This window comes from Stegodyphus dumicola, chromosome 8 (genome assembly GCF_044657685.1).
Source record: "Stegodyphus dumicola isolate Sdum_Otavi_A_Nest chromosome 8, ASM4465768v1".
Lineage (NCBI taxonomy): Eukaryota > Metazoa > Arthropoda > Arachnida > Araneae > Eresidae > Stegodyphus > Stegodyphus dumicola.
Window position 1 is genome coordinate 62,628,430 of NC_140775.1, and position 19,943 is coordinate 62,648,372.

The 19,943-nt window shown below is 30.8% G+C and overlaps 1 protein-coding gene across 1 annotated transcript in view; it reads right to left on the reverse strand.

Annotated features, from left to right (window-relative positions):
* Positions 1-273: 273 nt before the first annotated feature.
* Positions 274-19,943, reverse strand: part of LOC118179714 (polycystin-2-like) — a 143,051-nt gene continuing 123,381 nt past the window's right edge. The window contains exons 15-17 of the mRNA XM_085821915.1: positions 17,813-17,960; positions 12,526-12,645; positions 274-531 (exon numbers count right to left, since the gene is read on the reverse strand). Coding sequence (XP_085678041.1) covers positions 511-531; positions 12,526-12,645; positions 17,813-17,960 — 289 coding nt within the window. The 3' untranslated portion in view covers positions 274-510. The remainder of the gene's footprint in view (positions 532-12,525; positions 12,646-17,812; positions 17,961-19,943) is intronic.

Sequence of the window (19,943 nt, forward strand, 5' to 3'; positions counted from 1 at the left end):
TAAATCAGTTTGCAAAAAAGAGTCTTAATTTAGCTGAACAAAATAAGATTTAGGAATTTCTTCTTTAGCATTTCATTGTAATTAAATGGTTTTTTAAAGAGCTACAAATTGGATAAGTTCTTTTTTAAATATTTTAATTTTATGATGGAGGAAGTCTATTTGAATCGATCATTTCACTAAAGATGTACTTTTAGATTTTGATTTTAGTATTAATCAGAAATTTCGAAAAAATAATGTGTTTTGGAAACATGTTAATAATTGACAACTATAGAATGCTTTTTGTTTGATTTATTTTAATATAATTTCAGTTTCATTCTTTTTCTCTTCTACTTACTTCAATCCAGAAGTTCTAAGTACAGTGAAACTCTTTTTTTTTTTTTTTCCTTCCCCACTTCCATTTTAGCCACAGTGATACACATTCATATGCTTTTATGAATTCAGATTAAACTATTTTTTCCTTTGTTTGATGAAAAGAAAAGTGCTTTTAGATAAAGAGTTCATTGTATTTCATTACTTGTTCTTCTTTGGGGACTAAAAAAAAAAAAAAAAAAAAAAAAAAAAAAAAAAAAAAACTGTAAATTGCATTTAAATAAAAAGATAAAATAGTATTTAGTAAAAATAAGTAAATGTTTTATATAAAATAGCAGAGCTAAAATAATGATTTATATTTATTAGAATGCACTCTTTGTATTGTAAGATTGAAAATGAAAACTTATCTTTCTTGACAACATGAAATGTCATAAATTTATTTTATTGAATAATTACAGAGCTGTAGTTAAGCCGTTTGGAGCTTTGTAAGATTACATTGTTGTTATTACATATATGAAATATTTGTTTTTAGCAAAGAAATTGTATTAAATTAATTTTCATTCTTATGTTCTCAAGCATTAAAATTACTTCAATTTATAATTAATTAATACTTTTTTGCATTGTGTCAGGATTTTGTTAAAGATTATTAGCAAAAGATTTTGTTAGTTTTGTTGTACTGTAAAATACAAATCCACCACCTTATTTCATTGCTTAAAGTAATTGCATTACAAATTACTCAGAAGCATTTTGAGATATTTATATTTTTTGTTGTGCAGAGAACGAAGCACAGTCAAGGGACCGAACCTTCCTAAATGGATGGAAATGCATGGACCAGTAAAATGCATGGACCAGTAGCGACCTTCCTAAATGGATGGTCTTCCTAAATGGCTACTGGTCCATACATTTTCAGCAGTTAAGCCTAATTTTACAAAAAAAAAAATTCATATAAAATCAGTATTTTAATATAATGAACTCAATTTATAAAGTATTAATTTATAAATTATATTTGATATGCTAATTTTTGGTATGTATTAATATAAAGAATATCATATTAATAGAAATAAATGAAACATCCAAAATATTAAAATTATAACCATACACATAAAAACAAAAATATAAATACGAAATTTAAAGAAAATTAAGCAATAATTATCCATAGGTAATTAAACTCCAATTTAAAAATTCTGCTGTGTGTGAAATAATTCAAAACGAAGATAGGCACACAGAACAAGGACGACATTTTCCTGAGAAATGCTGAGTGAGTAAGACGCATCAGGAAAGCTGATGTCTTTCCCCTTCTGTAATAATGCTGTAACATTTCTTTTTAATTAACCAAGAAAGCCTATGTTAAGTTTTAAAATAAATATAAAAAAAGACAACAGGTATGAGTTTTTTCATCACGGAAGTTCGGCGATGTTACCCCTGAAAATTCAGTTAGATGCGTTTTCCCACATTCTCCTAACAAAAGAAACAAATAGCATAAATGAAAACATTGAGCTGGATGCACTTCCCCACATTCTAATAATGGGAAAAAAAAAAAAAAAAAAGAGCAAAAACAAAAAAACAAAAAAAATTAACGAAATGAACAAAAACGCCAGTGACCCTTTAATTTAAAAGCTGTGATTTCCAGTTTGTTTACATCAATAAATCTATGAAAACTAGAAGTACAGAACAGAAACTGATGTCCATACATGTAGGTCAAAAGCCATGTGTCTCAACCGATGTGAAAACCGTTACCATTTAGCACCATATATTTCCATTTAAAAATTCAAATAAATCGTTCCATTTTCAAATTATGCATATGCGACACTGGGTTGAAGAGATTGATCAGAGCTATCCGCATAGAGGCGATGCTGGGCTGGTAAGAGTAGAATCATTGCATTGCACATTCGGGACGTTGATCATGAACGATTTAAAAATCATATTTTTTTATAATAACTATTTTAAGTTAGTCATATAAGCAATTAGTATAATAATAATACCGTATTTACCTTTCTCCCCGTAGGCAGACAGGCGTTTTTTTTATTTCCCCGTAGGCGTTTTATATATATATATAAGAAGAATGTGAAGAAGTGTACATAACTATATCTCCTGAAATGGTTTTTGTTGATTCATGTTTCGAGTTTAAGTAGTTAGTTAAAGCAGGTTTCCTCTATCCCCAACACTTTTAGTCTCATTTGCACCTTTTATTAAAAATAAATTAAATTAAAATTTTTGCGTGTGCCACCTATAATGAGAGTTTCAATTGGTGAATTGTTCTTTATTTTCTAAACATTATTTTAAAAAAGGCCTGTTTTTGTGACACAAAAAAATTTGATCTAGAAAAGTTTGTTAAAATTGTATGACTTGCTTCCAACTGATTTAAATTAAAAAAGGGAGATTGAAATAAATTTCTTTTAAAACCACATAAAAATGCAGTTACATTAAATAAAAATTTTATTTTTAGTTTTTCTACAAATAGGAGTTTGGAATCCTTAAAATTTAAGATATTTAATCCTTGCAATTTAAGATATTTGTCAGGAATCTGCATTTAAAAAGTTATATGTCTAGTTGTTTTTTAGATCTATTTATATGTTATATCCAAAAATTTTGAATTCCTTAGGCTTCCATGTGATTTAATCTGGTGAAAGATTATCAGAAGCATTTTTCTTCTCATTGACATATTGCTTTCCAAGGGGGCTGTGTAAAAACTCTTAACATTTTTTACTTAAATATGGTATATTAGCAAATTTATTGTAGTCTTAAAACCTACCTTGTTTGTTTCATTTCTTAAACTGGAAACATGAGTCAATGATCAGTTATTCAAGAGCTATTTAGTCCTAAATATTTTTTAATATATATAATACATTATTAATGCAACTACTGACAAGCAGTGCGAATTGACATTACTCATGATATGCTGACTGTGGTTTGCTTAATATTAGATGCTTTAAGTTCTTTTTATTGATATGAATGTGTGTGTGTATGTGTTGTTCAAAGTCTGAGATATGAACGCGTTGGGACTTCGGCAATTCTGGATTTGAGATTTTTTCAGATATTAGATCATCAGTTTTAATGTAGTAAATATGACATGCAAAAATTATAAAATTAAAAAATTGAAATAATAAAGCATCTATGACTTTACAGGAATCAAAATTTACAAAAAAAGCCCAGTCTGCTTTATTAAATATTTCTATCAGTTATTTAAATTGCTTCTTTTTTGTGTTAATTCTTTCTCTATAATTTCTTGTTCAGTTATAATGTTCCATTGTTTAAGTTCTTTGCAAATGCGGTGTCCAGAATTCTCATTAAATTGTCAGTTGACATTTTTCCTTCTCAGCAATCTCTCTGTTACTTTCTTCACTATTGGTAGTGCTGTTTTTTGGATTTAGAGCCATACTACAGATTTTTTTGTCATTTAGTTGATTAATTATTGAAGCACTGTAATTGCAATGAAAAGCTTCTATATCTTCTTCATTTATTATTACTTCTTCATGTGCCTTTGTAAAGTCCATTATGGAAAATTTTGCTTTTTATTTGCGAAATCTGAAAAACTTCAAATTTGAGGCTGCCATTATAAAGCTTAGGTAACGTCCAATGTACACTATTGGCAATGTATCATGAGATTCCCAACTAAGGATTTGTTGTTCTGCTAAATTTTTTCTTGCTTCTATTGCATGCTAACACAGTTAACCCTTTGCGGCGCACTATACGTTAACGTTGGAATTTCAACAAAAAAAGTTGTATGCAGTCTATTTAGTCCTAAAGGAATATACAGGTAAAATTTTGTAAAAATTGCACTTAACTGTTTTAATTCTGTGGGTGTTCCATGAGGTGGAACACTGCGCCGCCGGAGCTTTTAAAAGTGCGTCTAAGTGAGCATTGCAGTGAAGCACGAAAATGAGTAGAAGCGTTTGTATAAGAATGAAAAAACTCTGTATTATGGCTGTATACATGGTTTCTAGGATATACATAATATTCTTGAATATATATGGATAAATGAGATAAATATCTATATACACAAGTCCTATATACAAAAATATTTATAAATTTTCCTATTTCTTAGCTTTGTGAAATTGTTCAAAGCAAGTCACACCTTTTTGATGGAAACACAAACCAACTATGATTAATATTAGCAATAAAGAAAAATAAGCCTATAATATATACATACACGAAAAATATCTACACAATTATTGAAAATAAACGGGAATGAGACTAAAAAGGCGGCAGCAAAAAATTTGCACAGGTCTAAGTAAAGATGAGTCAAGCTACTAATAAAATTCCCACCTAAAAATTACTCCCAAAAAATTTGAGATGCCAATATTAAGGCTTTCATAACACAAAACACACCTCACCCCTCAATACTGCTTTGCTTGAATTCATTCCCCCCCCCCAAAACAACGGAAACAGAAAACGTAAACAAGGGATGTTCTCTCCTAAGCACAGATGTTCTGATTCGTAACAGCATGAGATCGCTAAAGGCGCAGTGTTCCCGCTAATGGAACACCCGGTTTTGTTCAATGATTCTGCTTATGGTTTTTGTATGAAAGATTAAAAAAAATATAGAACAAATAATTTGGAGTACAGCCAGCAAAATTATGCATAATTTTTTTTCCAAATAAAATTTTTTATATCATTAAAAAAATAGAGAAAATTACTTGAAAAAAAGTGGATTTTAATAACACATAATAAATGAAAATTCTGTCTCTCCTTGTGATATGCTGCTATCTACTGTTTAAAAAGAAAAGTTCAAAGTATATTATAAAGGCATTTTTATCTATTTACGGTTGAATTTAAAGGTTTCAGAAGCGATTCAATTTGGGTGTTCCATGTAGTGGTACACTGAGCCGCAAAGGGTTAAATCTGAATTATATTAGTTTAGTTATTTATTATACTTTCACCTATTTTTCCTCACATGCTTATCTGAGTTCTGAATAAATAAATTCCCACATATACATAAAGCTTATTCAGACCAGCACAAGATGCTCTGTGGCCCGGTGCAGTCTCTGAAGTTCCAAAATTCTTAAAATTTTGCTACCCATAAATTTTGCGCCTCAGTGCTTTGCCTAAATTCTAAAGATTTTGCCATCCTTTGAATTTCTTACTTGGTGCTTCTCTAAATTCTAAAAAATATTGCCTCCCCTAAGTTCTGTCCCATGGTGTGGTTGCACCTCCTCTGGCACTGATACTGAGCTTATCTGAATAACAAATATTCTGAATTCAAATTGCAGAAATAGCTTTTGGCATATGAGTATCATTTATAAAACCTACTTTTTGCATATGAATAGAAATTTTTGTTAAATTTCTCCTTGTCAAAACACTAACACTTCGCAGAGCACTTTGCAGAATTCTGAAATCATCACCAAGCATAATATCAGTATAAATGGTTACTATGCTCTTTGTTATTAAATTACTAATATTAAGCGGAGAAAAAACGGATATTACTGCATGAGACATTTTTATTGATAGTCATGAAGTGATGAAAGCAAGAAATAATAAATAATGATTTGCTAGGTTGGCTTAAAGGATATAAATTCAGTAGTGTTGTAGTGTATATTCAGTTGGTGTAAAATCAACGGTGCTTCAAGTTAGAATGTTTTGGTTTGTGATGTATACCAAGCAAAAGTCAAATTATTGATCATACAGATTTATGCTAGCAAGTTATTGCTTCTTTTGTACATGGGTATTTTATTTAGTGGCAAAGTGAAATTCAGAATCGAGACTCTCTACATGTTTTATTATGATAAATATTTCTTGTTCCCATACAGCATACTAAAAAAAAAAAAAAAAAAAAAAAAAAAAAAAAGAAAGAAAGAAAAATATCTGGGAGTCCAGACATTGGACATCTGGATTTAAGACTTTGTGCTATATGTAACATGCATAAACACCCACACACACCCAAAAAAATCCCCCTCTCTCCGTGTATATATACAGAAATATAATTAAAAACTTTTTTAGAAAAGTAAATTCATCAGATGTGCTAAAAGCTGCAAATCCGTCTGGTAAAATTATTCTACACATTAGAAATAAAACTATTATTTATTAAAGTCATGCAATGTGCTGCAAATAATAATTTTGGTTAAACTTTTAATAGTTAATAATCTGAATTTTGCAGTTTCCAATTTGTAGACCAATATATATTAAATGGATAAATAGATTTTTTTTATTGTGTTTGTAAGTGTATGATGGGTACACACAAACACACACATATATATATGTAATGATATTTTTAAATCAATTGATTAAATTAAATTCTAATCATATTCCTTAATAATATGTTGGCAATTCTCTACCCAAATTGCATCCCTGTTCCTAAATTTTGGCGAAATCCTTTCTTTATTATAAATTATATTAATCTGTTGGTGCCCGCTAAATCGCCAAACTCATAAATCTGTCATATAGCGTCACCTCGTGATTTCAATTAATATCGCTGATTGGATGAGCAACATGATGCACACATATCTATAAATAGGGCTTCTCCTCGATTTACGTGAGGAACGCTTGTGAGATGGATGCTGAAATAAACGTATCATTTTATATTCCAAAATTTGTCTCATTCCTGTTGCCCCGGCTGCACAACACAAATAATGTATGAGAAATTACATTTCATATATATATACAGTACCCACCACTTATTAAAATCACTTCCATTTCAAACATATTTCAGTTTATTAAGTGATTGAGTTTAATAAATGGCAATTTGTGTACTGAAAATAGTGATAATGGCTTTAAATTTTTCAAGTAAAATTATAACTAACAATTAATTTATTAATTAAGCTTAAAATAATAATTAAAAATTAATACAATGTTAAATAATGTGCACAATTTTGAAATTCAATATCTTACAGATAATTATTCTATCTGTATTTTTTTCAGATTGTTCAATGGCAATTTTTTTATTGCATTCTCAATTTCATAAATTGCTGATAGCTATTTTGGTCATCACCTTTAAATTCAGGAATTTTTCTTGAAATCTGTAGTGCTTTTCAATTAATGATGGTATGTCATCACTTTTTTCTGTTACTTTTTTGGTCAGTTTCTGGAGTTAACATAGTTAGTTATTATATATGCTGTCTCAAAAGTGTTGTGAATTCACATTTATTCTAAAAATGAATCCTCATAAATTCCTTCACTGGTAGCTGAAATATTAGCTATAGTTTGCAATTCCTCTGAGGCTTCTGCTATGTAAAACCCACATTTTTTAAAATAGTTTCTATTGATTTTAAGAGATACCTTTGCATTGATTATAATATACATGACCTCTTGCAAAGATATGAACTTACTTATCTCCTTCGAAGTGCTTGCATTTTTATCATTTACTGAACATCTTTTGTGTTATGACATTTGAAAGCTTTTATAATGTCCTAAAAATCGAATACTAGAAGTTGTATTTTCAGGAAAAGATACTAATGTTTGTCAGAGAGAGATTCCAGAAAAATAGTCATTAGCTATTTTTTCATTTTTCAGTTTGCTGTCCCATTTTAAAAGACAATCAGTAAAATTACTATTTGTCATCTATAAATTCTTTTTGGTATGGGAAGTTTTAAATAAATTCTTGGTTATTTTCAAATATTGAAATTTTCTGCTTTTATCAATGACTACTGCTGTCTTCTTAATCTTGGGGTCCATATTGCATGTTAATAAAGTATAAACTTATATGTTCAATTTTTTAAATGAACTGCTGTTTCATTTTTAGACATGTATATTCTGGAAATGTTCTGTTACATAGTCCATTTTTATCTGTATTATCAATTTGAATGGCTTGTATTCATTTAGCAGCCCAAGAAAATGTCTTTTATCCAGTTCTCAGCTACATGATGATCTGCTGTTTGCTTCTCATCATGTAATTTATGATGAATAACATTGGACTTCTCTTTCTCTAACTTGTGAGTGATACATTAATTGGTAAAAAATTCTCTCCTAGCATTTAGCAAATAAGTGAAAATCTGTAGAAACAGAAAAATTTTTTAGCTTTATAACATGAAAGCATTCTAGAAAACAATTTTAACGTCTGTCAAATTTCTGTCTCTTTTGCATGTTCTTAAGATATTTGCATGTTTTCTCAGTTCTTCATTAATTTTAATTCCTTGTTAAGTAAACTGCACAATGCTGTCTGGGAAATTCCCAGGTTAAATGTAATTTTCTTCTGGCAGCGAACATTAAAATATTTTAACAATTTATCCTTTTTTTTTTTTTTTTTTTCTTTTCCAGCTTTAAGTCTTTTTCTCTTGGCATTCAGACAAGTTACAAGTTAAGTGCACAATAAATTTTTAAAAGAATACTACTTCCAATAATTTATTCAAATTATAAAATTTATGTTTCTTGCCAGCAGAAAGATTGTCCTTTGTCTGTGTAGTCGATCTGCACTTCATGATTACAAGCGTGACCAGTGCTTCTATTACTTTTCCGTCAGTCCACAATTAAAAATCTTTTTTATTCAAAGACTTTTAATGTGTAGTAATGCTTGGAAGTATTTCATGAATATTTTTAAAACTCTTTGTGATCTGAATCAATAACAACTTCCCCCTCCCCACACCTTTTTTTTAAGAATTTTTTTTGTTTCTTTTACAAATGTACATTTTATGTTTTTTAATAATTAAACATGTGTAGAGTTCTGACTCTGAATTTCATTTCGGCACCTAAATAAAATACTTCCATATTAAAAAAATAATCATTTATTAGCATCAATCTGAATAATTAAGAATTTGGCTATTTAGCCACATTTTGCTTGGCATACATTGTAAAGTCATTAGGACTTTTTGAAGCAGAAGACATGAAAAATGAGCAATGCCCTTGCTGGGACTTGAACCACGGACCTCTCGAATGCGCGCTTAGTGTGCTGGCCATTACACCACAAAGGTATGCTAAGAAGCTAGGAGAAATACCTTATAATATCTCAAACTGAAACATTCTGCATTGAAACATCATTGATTTTACACCTACTGAGTAATTTATATACCTGAAGCCAACTTGGCAATTAATTATATTTTAATCTTTTCTTTCTTTACCGCATGATTATCAGTACATGGCAGCTTGAGAAATCACTCACGTAATGATGTCTAAACAATTTTTTTTAATGTAAGTAACTGAATACCAAATAAATAACATAGTAATGTTTTATATTGTCATTAAGCTTGGTGATGACTGCAGACTTCAGCTAACTGCTGTGCGAAGCATCTGTGTGGTCACAGGGAGAAATTTAGCAAAAAAAATATATATATGTTAAAAAAAAAGAGAGAGAGATTTTGTAAATGATACTCATAGGACAAAAGATTACATTTAGTGCCATTTGAATTGAGAATAACTGATGACAGGTGGCAGAATTTAGGAGAGGCAAAATTTTTAGCATTTAGAGAAATGCCATGCAACAAAATTAAATTATGGCAAAATGTTTAGAATTTAGAGAAGGTACTAAGCTGGAATATGTAGGAGTGGGAAAATATTTAGAATTTAGGGTGGTGTTTGGCAGCAGAATTTAGGGCCTACAGAGATGGCACCAGGCCACAATATGTCTGATGCCATCCTTGGATAAGTTTAAAGTATATGTTGGAATTTATTTATTCAGGACTCAGTTAAGCCTCAAAGATGCACGGAAAGAAGACATAAGTATAATAACTAATTAAACTAATATAATTTAACTTCGTCAGCATGCAATAGAAACAAGGCAGTAGAAGGAAGACTCTGTCTGTCTGTGTGTCTTTTGTTTGGGCTGCGCGTAAGCTAATAGACCCAGGGCTACGAAATTTGGCACATAGTTGCATCTAGACAAAAGCCAGTGCACCTCCTAGGAAAGTTTTCAAAATTCGAATGAGATTTTTTAAATTTTATGTTTTTTGATGAAATTGCATCACAATTCTCTCTCATTATATCAGCAACAATGGCATACAGCCATTGTTGCTGATACAGCAACAATGGCGCAACAGTCCTGCCACTCCAAAAAATGAGGGGGATAATTCTGTACAGTTTTTAAATTTAATGTTTCTCTTGGATACTGGATGTTTGTCGAAAAAAGGCAAGGAGAAGTTGGTTAATTTATTCATTAGGATAATTAACATTTGTGTTAAAGGATATTGCTTATTTCATTGTAATTTTCTATATGTAATACATTTGTATTGAATTATATATATATACAGTCAAAAGTCTTTAATCCTGACTCGTCGGACTTCGGCGATTCCAGATTATCGGTTTTTCCGGATTATAGATCATCAGTTTAAATCTGGTAAGATGGCATGCAGAATTATAAAATTAAAAATATGGAACCGTAATTTATGAAATAAAGAGCAATTATTGATCTAAAGGGTATCAAAATTTACAAAAAAAACCTTAATATTTATTTGTTTACTTTATTAAATATTTCTTTCAATGTGCGCATGCGTAAAGCATACATTAAGCATAGTCGAAATTAGAAAATTGCAATCAGAAAAGTATTTGATGTGTATTCGTGATATTTATAATGACGAGGAATTTGATTTAAATCATATCAAAGACGGAGTACGTCGAGATGAAATACTACATTTAGTAAAAAATTATAAGCCGAATAAAATAAAAACATCTGCCCTGAAGATAAGGATAGTGCTGGCAGATCGACTTCCAGTTCATTGTGCTCCGCGATGTCCCCCCCCCTCCGCAGAGCAGCGTGAAATTGATAAACATATTTCAGAACAAAGGATATGCCTTTATCCATTTTTTGCAGCAAATCCACTTTTTGTTTGATGGACATCGAAACATGCTTTCGCTTTGTAGATCCTTTGGCAGCTCCAGAATCGGAAATTCTTTTTGACATAATCGAAAGTTCAAGCTTACTTTTATAAAATTGCTCTAACAGTCTGCAAAAAATAATAAGCCGGATCCAATTCGAAGATTAAGGAACAACGCAATCTGACACATTAACTGAAATAGATAATTAGATAATTTTAGCTTAGCTTATACTGTCCGTTATACATTAAGCGCGCATGCGCAGAATGTTTGTAGCTTTGAGATCGGGATTATAGATCATTCCGGATTATGGACATCCGGAATGTTTGGTGTTCCCTTCAGGTATTTTTCCGGTGCATTTAAAAGCCAGATGAAGGCTGGCGTAGTGGCTAGTATTTAATAAAACAAACAAACAAATTTTGAGTTCCCTTTCCGTCTCTCTCTCTCTCTTTTTTATTATTATTATTATTATTATTATTATTATTATTATTATTATTATTATTATTATTTTTTTTTATATATATATATATTTTCTTAAGATCATAAAGTATTTATTATTTCATAAACTGCTGTTTCATATTTTTAATTTTATAATTTGTACAAGTCATTTTACTAGATTTAAACTGATGATCTAATATCAGAAAAATCGGAATCGCCATTGTCCCGACTTGTCTGGATCTCAGACTCCTATTTAATCTGTCTAAAGCGGAGGATTTTGATGGTAGAAAGCTTAAAATGGGATACAAAAGTTGCATTTTCACTTCCTATCAGACCTTACTCATTTACAATACCTCTAGAGACTTGCTTTTATTTACCTTAACATAAGGAAATTCTTCCACAATGAAGCAAATGCGAACAAAGAATGTTGGAAATAGTGTTTCATAAGTACAGAGAAGGTGAAAAAGTATCAGTCAAATGATAAAGCTGCAATCCAAAATGTGTTAAATGAATGAACTAAAAGCTTTGGCAGATATAAGTAAGATATACTGGCACTGAAGAATCAGTCATTTGCCAAGCTGATTATAATAAGTAGCACAGATAAGTTTAGTAAACGGCAGATTTTCTTTGATCCATATGTATTTATTTTGGTTTTGGGAAATTTGAAAGTAATAAGTGACCGAGTTTATTAACCAGTGTATTTAATAAACGGTAAGAAATTTCAATTGAGTATTTTTTTTTTAATTTTTAAATAAATTCCCATCTTCCCCCAAAAATGAAAGCTTTAAACCTGTTATAATTTCAGAATGTAGATCAAGGTAAATCAAAACATCACCAGAGAGCATAAATGCTGCATTTCTTTGGGAAGGAGTGCACATTTATAAGCAGAATAAATTCTGAGTCATAATATTTTTAAATTAGAATTAGCTTGCAACATATCTGTTTTGTCATATGGCTGTTTAAAAAATTTTTCACATCATTAAGCTGCATATCAATCTATGAATTACAAATACAACACAAACTTTCACTAATACTAATTTTCATCTTACAGTCTGTTTAATGATAGATTTCTAATGGTGCATTTCAAGTAAATTATTAACTCACAGGATTGCCATTGCCACTAGCTGGTGTGCGAAGAGATGAATCAGAGTCCCATCTCTGAAGTTCTTCTCTTACCATTTTTTCCATGTGATGTCTTTTGGCCTTTTCATCCAGATCATCACTCTAGAAGTAAGATACATCATAAATATATTGTAATATGTTAGGGGAAAATCATAATTTGTATCTTGTTTTGGAAGAGACACATGGCTTAAATGATATTTAAAAAAAAAAAAAAAAATATGTGAAAGCTTTCATCAGATTTTTATCAGATTATGCCTTCTCTTTCTTATCAGATTTTTAGCTTTCAGATTACGCCTAAAGGGGCATTTTCTTGTTTTAACAATAAACGTTTTGTAGGTTACCTTTATTTAATAAATATCATGTTCTTTGCACTTAAACCATAAAGTTGAATTCAACAGTAATATCGCAAAATAATTTTAAAAGAACATATCTTTAGAATTTCGGAAATATTATTGAAGTTAATTGGAGAAAAAGCTTCAAATGTTCTTGTTTATATAAAGGAGGAAGATCTGCAAAATTATGAAAAAGTGAAAACTCTTGTTCTGAAGGAATACCAACCTACTCCTCAAACCTGTTTAGAAAACTTCAGACGAACTAAACGTTATTCCGGCGAAACGCATATCCAGTTCGCTTCAAGACTAACAGCTACATGGGACTATTACTGCAAGTCAAGAGAAGTAAAGGATTTCGAAATACTCAAGGAGTTAATTATTTCGGATAAATTATTCCAAGCTTTAGATGAAGAAACAGCTGCACAAGTCGCAATACGGCAAGGAAATAAATGGCTGAAGCCTCAAGAATTAGCTACAGAATGTGATATTTATTTCACGGCCAAAGGAAAATCTTTCGACGAAGTTCGAAATGAAATTAAGCGATCACCGAGATTCCTGGATACAACATGTACACAAGGTAAATATGTTCCGCCACTCATCAGAAAAGAATATTCAAAACAAGAAGGATCTCACGTAAGAAGAAAAGAATGTTATATTTGTGGAAATCAACATATATAACATATACATAATCCTCTAGATCAGCGGTTCTCAACCCTTTGACTGATGCGTACCATTTAAACAAAAATTGAAAGCATTTAGTATCAGCATTACAAAGTAGTACTACCAGCACCACTCTTGAACAAAGCTCAGATCGCATAAATTTACGAGTGTTAGAGAAAAAAACTCAATCAGGATGTTGGGGTTTTAATTTTTGAATTTAATAGTTAAAAATACTTGTTTCTTTGCGTACCACCAATGATACGCGTACCATCGGTTGAGAACTCCTGCTCTAGATGTTGGGTTTGCTACACCTGTCCATCTAGACGTCGCTATTTTGCCTGCAACTAGTTTAAGTAAAACCTTGAATTGATCTCTGATTTTATGTTCTAAATGTTCTGTGGCATCACTCGAGGAAGAATTATTTGTATATGTCGCTGACTGTTCGTGAGCCTCTACTTTCTAGCTCAGTGGATCTCATAGCTGCCATCGTACCTTGTATCTGTATTTCGTACGGGCTGTGTACGGATAATGCAATATAAAAATCAAAAACCTAACTATAGAGACCAACACAGGCTTCGTTAGGGAAGTGAAAAGTATGTTGGTTGCCCGCCGTGACCTATACCTGGGGTTCTCCCCGATCAACACTACGAGGCTGAGGCTGAGGAGTAAATTAATGGGTTGCTCATCTAGCCGGAATACAGGAAGTCGGTGTTGTAAAAAAATCTTTCTGGCCAAGCCCATGCCAGCCAGACTTTGGGGTAGACCTCCGGTGAGATGGATTGATGATTGTGTTGAAAATGACCTAATTTACTAAATGTTTAAAAAAAAAAAAAAAAACTGGAAGACCGTTACCAAAAGCAGAGATGTCAGAAGAAGGCCAGGGCCCACCCTGTGCTCTCGAGGCAATGAAGAAGAAGAAGAAAAGTGTAAGAAAATTACAAAATGATATTAGCCAAAGACTATAAAATATAAAATATGCAATTAAATGCTAATATATTTCACTTCTGAATTTGGGTTATAAATAGTGCAATAACTCGAACATGCATTATAAAGTGAATTAAAGTTTGTTTGGAGCTGCTTTGAAATCATATCACTGCGCAGCATGAACCTCCTGATTTTTAAGATTTCAAGATCTATTATGTACTTCAAAAGAGTTATCAATTTCAATAATATTCTTTTTACTTAAACAAAATATTTTTCTAGTGTGACCATAAATCTGGTTTCTTAATCATATATCGAAAAAAACTAAGGAGAAAAATATGCAAGTCAATACGGTATTCCTTTCATTAATAATCTGAACTTTTTTTCTTTCAAAATGCAAAGAATATTTGCAGAATCTTATTAGACTATGTGGTGAGCTACTGTGCAGAGACCTACCATCAGGTATGCAGTAGAATTTATGTGCAGTGGTAGCTCGAACTGGTTCGATTTCAGGCAAATAGGCTGGCTGCATGGGAGTTTCCATGGTTTTTCCCAGGTGTAATAGGACTGCGATCACTTTCGCGTAAAAAGCCTTACATGAAGGCAACCCTTTCCTTGAGCAACAGCCCTCATATCCTTTGGCATAATGAAATAAAACAAACCTTTATAACTACAGTTTTTATGCTTAGTAACTGATTTATTCTTTTGAAGTCTGTATTATTAAGTTTAAAAAAGGCTAAAATAGTCTTTGTAAAGCTGCCAACTCTCCCCATTTTTCAGCTCATCTCCTGGTTTTTAATTTTTAGCCTTTGCTAAGGAAAACTTCTAGCGAAAATGTTTCCCAGCAATAAATGCAATTTATTAAATTAATTAAATGTAAACTGTTCTAATTCCTTTCCCCACTCGTAATAATTTTCAGCATATTTTTTCTTATTAAACTTTATTTGATATGAATAGTCTTAATCTGCTGTAGATTATGAAGACTTAATTAATGTTTATTTAGTTAGTATTCATATATAGTTTTGGTTTGCATCAGTATATTGTACATTACTAAGTTTATCCACATAAAAGTACGCATATTAATAATTGATTTTATTTCCTTCGTATTTAAAAGTACTTTATAAATAAAAGCTTTCCTTTCCTACTGAGGATTATCATAGCATCTGAGAAAATGAGATAGCCGAAGAACATAAAATTTAGAATATCGAAGTAAATAGTAAAGAATTTTACACCATAATCATTTTATAAATAGTTCAGTAACGTAATTCATGCATTATAAAGTGAATTTAAGTCAATTTGAAATTGTTTTGAAGTGATGTCCCCGAGAAGCGCCATAACCTCCTGGTTTTTTATAGTCAAAGGATATTGACAGCTATGTCTTTAGCATTCATGAGCATTAATTTTTTTTTTTTTAAATCTGGAACCATGTTCATTTAAGAAAAAGTGAAATTATATGGAGACCTCCAAGGTACTGTAGCGTAATATGAATATATTATAGTTAAGTACTATAATACAAATAATTTACACTATATATAAATAACTTAAAAATTGCTTACTTGCAGTTTTTCATTAAGGTACGCTAAAAAAAGGGGGGGACAGTTCTATATCTCCCATTCTACTGGGCCTAATGACGAAATTCAACTTGCGTTTTTCATGTCTCGAATGCGCGACTTAGGATATGCATTAGATTTATGTATATATATATATATGTATAGCATTTCTTTCTAATATAGGTATTTTGACACAAAATCGGAGATGGCAATTTTTTCCCCATATTTCGATTTTAAGATTCAAATTATGTCAAACTGTCAAGTTTTGTAAAAATCGCACGAGCAGTAGCTCTCAAAATTTTAGCTCCTTAGTGTTAATTAAATATGATATGTATTTATTAATATCTCTTTTTTTAATTAAACTTACTTGATTCCTTCTTCCAGAATTCAAAATTTAGGTTCATTCCAAGTAAAATTCTCCCATTTTAATGATTTATTTTAAAAATTTGTATTTTTAAATAATTTTTATAAATTTTTCGAAAAACATTTCGAATTATAACCTATAAAAGTTTTACCATCATCTTGAAGTAAATGTTTTTCAAGTATATCTGCAAAAAATTACAATTTTTATTCAAAATTTCCTAGGATATAGGTGAATTTACATATTGGCGAGTTTTGAAATTTGACATATTTGTTATAAGCGGTAATAAGTCAAATGTAGTTTACGCACTTTGTTAAAATTATTTGAAAGAATGAACAATGATTTTTTTCCTCTCGTTTACAATGGAAAAAAAAAAAAAAAAAAGGAAAGAAAAATATATTGCTATAAATTAAGAAGTTTGCCAACTGAATTATTCTTGGCGCTTCATATTTACGCATAATTGAGTAGTAGAGTCGAAATATGAAACAAAAATTGGTATGCCATTTCAGAAAAAGTCCTATTTCGCGTCAAAATACGTATCTTAGAACAATGCTATATATAAATATATGTACCTTAAGTCGCGCTTTCGAGACATGAGAAACGCAATTTGAATTTCGTCAATAGGCCCAGTAGAACGGGAGATATAGAACTGTCCTTTTTTTTTCGCAGTGTACATCTCAATTTTTCATCCACATTTAATAGATTAAAAAACCGAAATCTGATTATTTTAATGTTTTGGTCCTTAAAACTGTCGAAAATGCGATTTCTTTCAGCATTAAATGTTGGATTGCATTCAGCTAACTAATTAAACTATCGTAAATTACGTAAAATCAAGATCGCTTCAAGATTTTACACACTATATGTTGCTATGGTTGTTATTCTAACTGAATTTGTATTTGAGAGGTATACAAAATAATTGTTTAAGACATTTTGAAGTTCTCTCTCTCTTTCTCTCGTTTTTTAATACTTCAAAGATGGTACTGTTTGCACTACATGAATATCTTGCCCTGGCAAAATACGAATTATTGCCATTTTACTTACAAAAAGTTTTATAAGCTTTCTCCATAAGCAGTTCAACGCAGAAACGTGCACAACTACTTGAATAATTAAGACCTTTCTTTGTTAAATATGTGCAGAGTCTTTCCCTGGCATTAATTTATGATATAACACTATAATACGTTTCCCTTTCGTCCTATGGTTTGCACTGCTATTTTGTACAGCTCATTTTGATATGATTTTTATCTTGAGTAGAATAAATTCTTAACATATTAAACGTCGCGTCAGTCCCTAGTAGGGACCAGTCCTAGACCACGCAAAATAGGCTTGATGTTTAATATGTTAAACTAGTAGTTTTATCTCTACCGTTTCAAATGTTAAACTGGAATCTGAATACAAGAATCGGATTTCAGTTTTTTATTCTTAAGAGGGGGGAATGTTAAACTCACCTCTGATATGGTGTTAAGTATTTTATTCATGTTCTCCCTTCTCTTCACTTTTGCTCTGTCCATAGCTGCCATCTTGTTGAGCACTGCATCAATTTTTGAGACTATATTTCCTATTGAATTCTCCATCTTATCAACTCGTTCTGACAAACTGGGGGAAAAAAAAAAAAAAAAAAAAAAAATTGAAGAAAACTAAATATTTTAAAAGTGTTTTCCATAGCTTCACAATATATATATATAAAATTTAACATTTCACCAACATTAAAATAATAGTTGGACAACGACTTAATTAGTAAATTCGCTGACTGAATTTTCATTTGGTACGCTTATAAGTATTTTATACTGGCAAGCTTCATATTACATGACTTGTAACGAGTAACATAACTATAAGGGCAGAACCTTTTTAAATTCATCTCTAAAATGTAAATTTTTTTCATTCTTATTTTAACGACAATACAAAGCATATTGCATAATAATATTGTATAATCAACAAGTTTTGCAGTTTTATATATGCAAAATATCTATCGTGTAAAAATTAAATTTTTTTCCATACATGGCCTTCTAACTTAGCAATAATTCTGCAAGTTACCGATCTTAATGTCAAAAATCCGATACCAGTGGAAAGTTTTTCTGTTTTCCTCTTAATCGTATTACACTGCACCAGACATCAAACTCGTGGCCTGCATGCGGCTTTTTGACTCATTTTCCTGCTGCCTTCCATTCACTCCGTGAAAATGGCAAAAAATATATTGTTATACAAGTATATATATTAATAAAAACTGGAATTCCACCGAATATTGAGGCGTATTTACGACCTCGTGTGCTAAAAGCGACTCCAATACTTCAACTGCTAAAATGACGAGGGAATTTCTTTACAAAAATACTTCTTAGCAGACGCTGAGATCATGCCAGCCTATTAATAGAATGAATTAATAGAAATTCAGCATGGCTCATCTCATATATCATTGTGAACAGTTTTTTTGAGTTATGAAAAGGAGCAAATTCCCAGCGAGATCCATGTTAACAGACATTCAACTGACATCTGTTCTGAAAATTGCTAATGCCACTAGCATGTCTTAAGATATCCGAAAGCAAGTTATAGGAGAAAGATACGATATTTTGGGAAGAAAAAATAGGTATCCATCTGCTATCCAAATCTCCTTTCCGTTTGCATTTTTTAAGAACATTATTAACATTAGGTAACATTGTATTAAGTAACATTTTATGTATATACTTGCTCTCGTTCACTTCTTAATTAAGTATGAAAATGACTTTTTTTCCCCCTCTGCCTGCACTATTTTACACTGATGATTATTTGTCCTACTTGAGATACTTCTAACATGATTTGAGCATGTCTACTTTACACTCTAAGTATGCATCAGAACTAAAAGCAATTATTTGTGGTTATGCATGTCCGCATGTCCAGCTTGTCACCCGGGGGAATAATGAAATGATTTGTTAGTGCCCGTCTCTGAACTGTTAGTCTATACTCATATATATAAAGAAGAAAGTCTGTGTGTGTGTGTGTGTGTTTGTTCGCTAATAATTCAGTCACTACTATAGCTATCGTCACCAAACTTTCTACAATCCTTTTTAGAGTCCCGGAAAAAGTCGACTTTCACTCAAAAAAAAAAAAAAAAAAAAAAAAAAAAAACCCACTGAAATGAGATATTAATTAAACATTTAAAATGTTAATTTTCGCCCTTATTTTTCCGAGTGGCAACAGTCTTGCTCGCTAGAGATAAAAACCTGCTTTATATCGAGAAGTGTTGGCACTGTTGGCTTTCAAATCGTAGAGTTTGTTACTAAAAAATTTCTAAGTTTTACATTGAAATAAAAATAGCATTGCCAAACATTAAATACACTAGTCCCGATTCCAAAAATTCGTGGGAAGCTATTTCGACTATTCTCATCTTCGTACGATTTTAATCAGCCGAGATATTAATTAAAAACTCTGAAAACGCTAATTTTCGTACTCATTTTTCCGAGTGGCAACAGTCTCCCGCGTTGGAGATAAAAATGCTTTATTTCGAAAAGTGTTGCTTATGCTCACTTTCAAATCGTAGAGTTTGTTATTAAAAAATTTGTAGGTTTTACAAAATCTAAAGAAGAATACATGTTTGTTTGTTCGCTT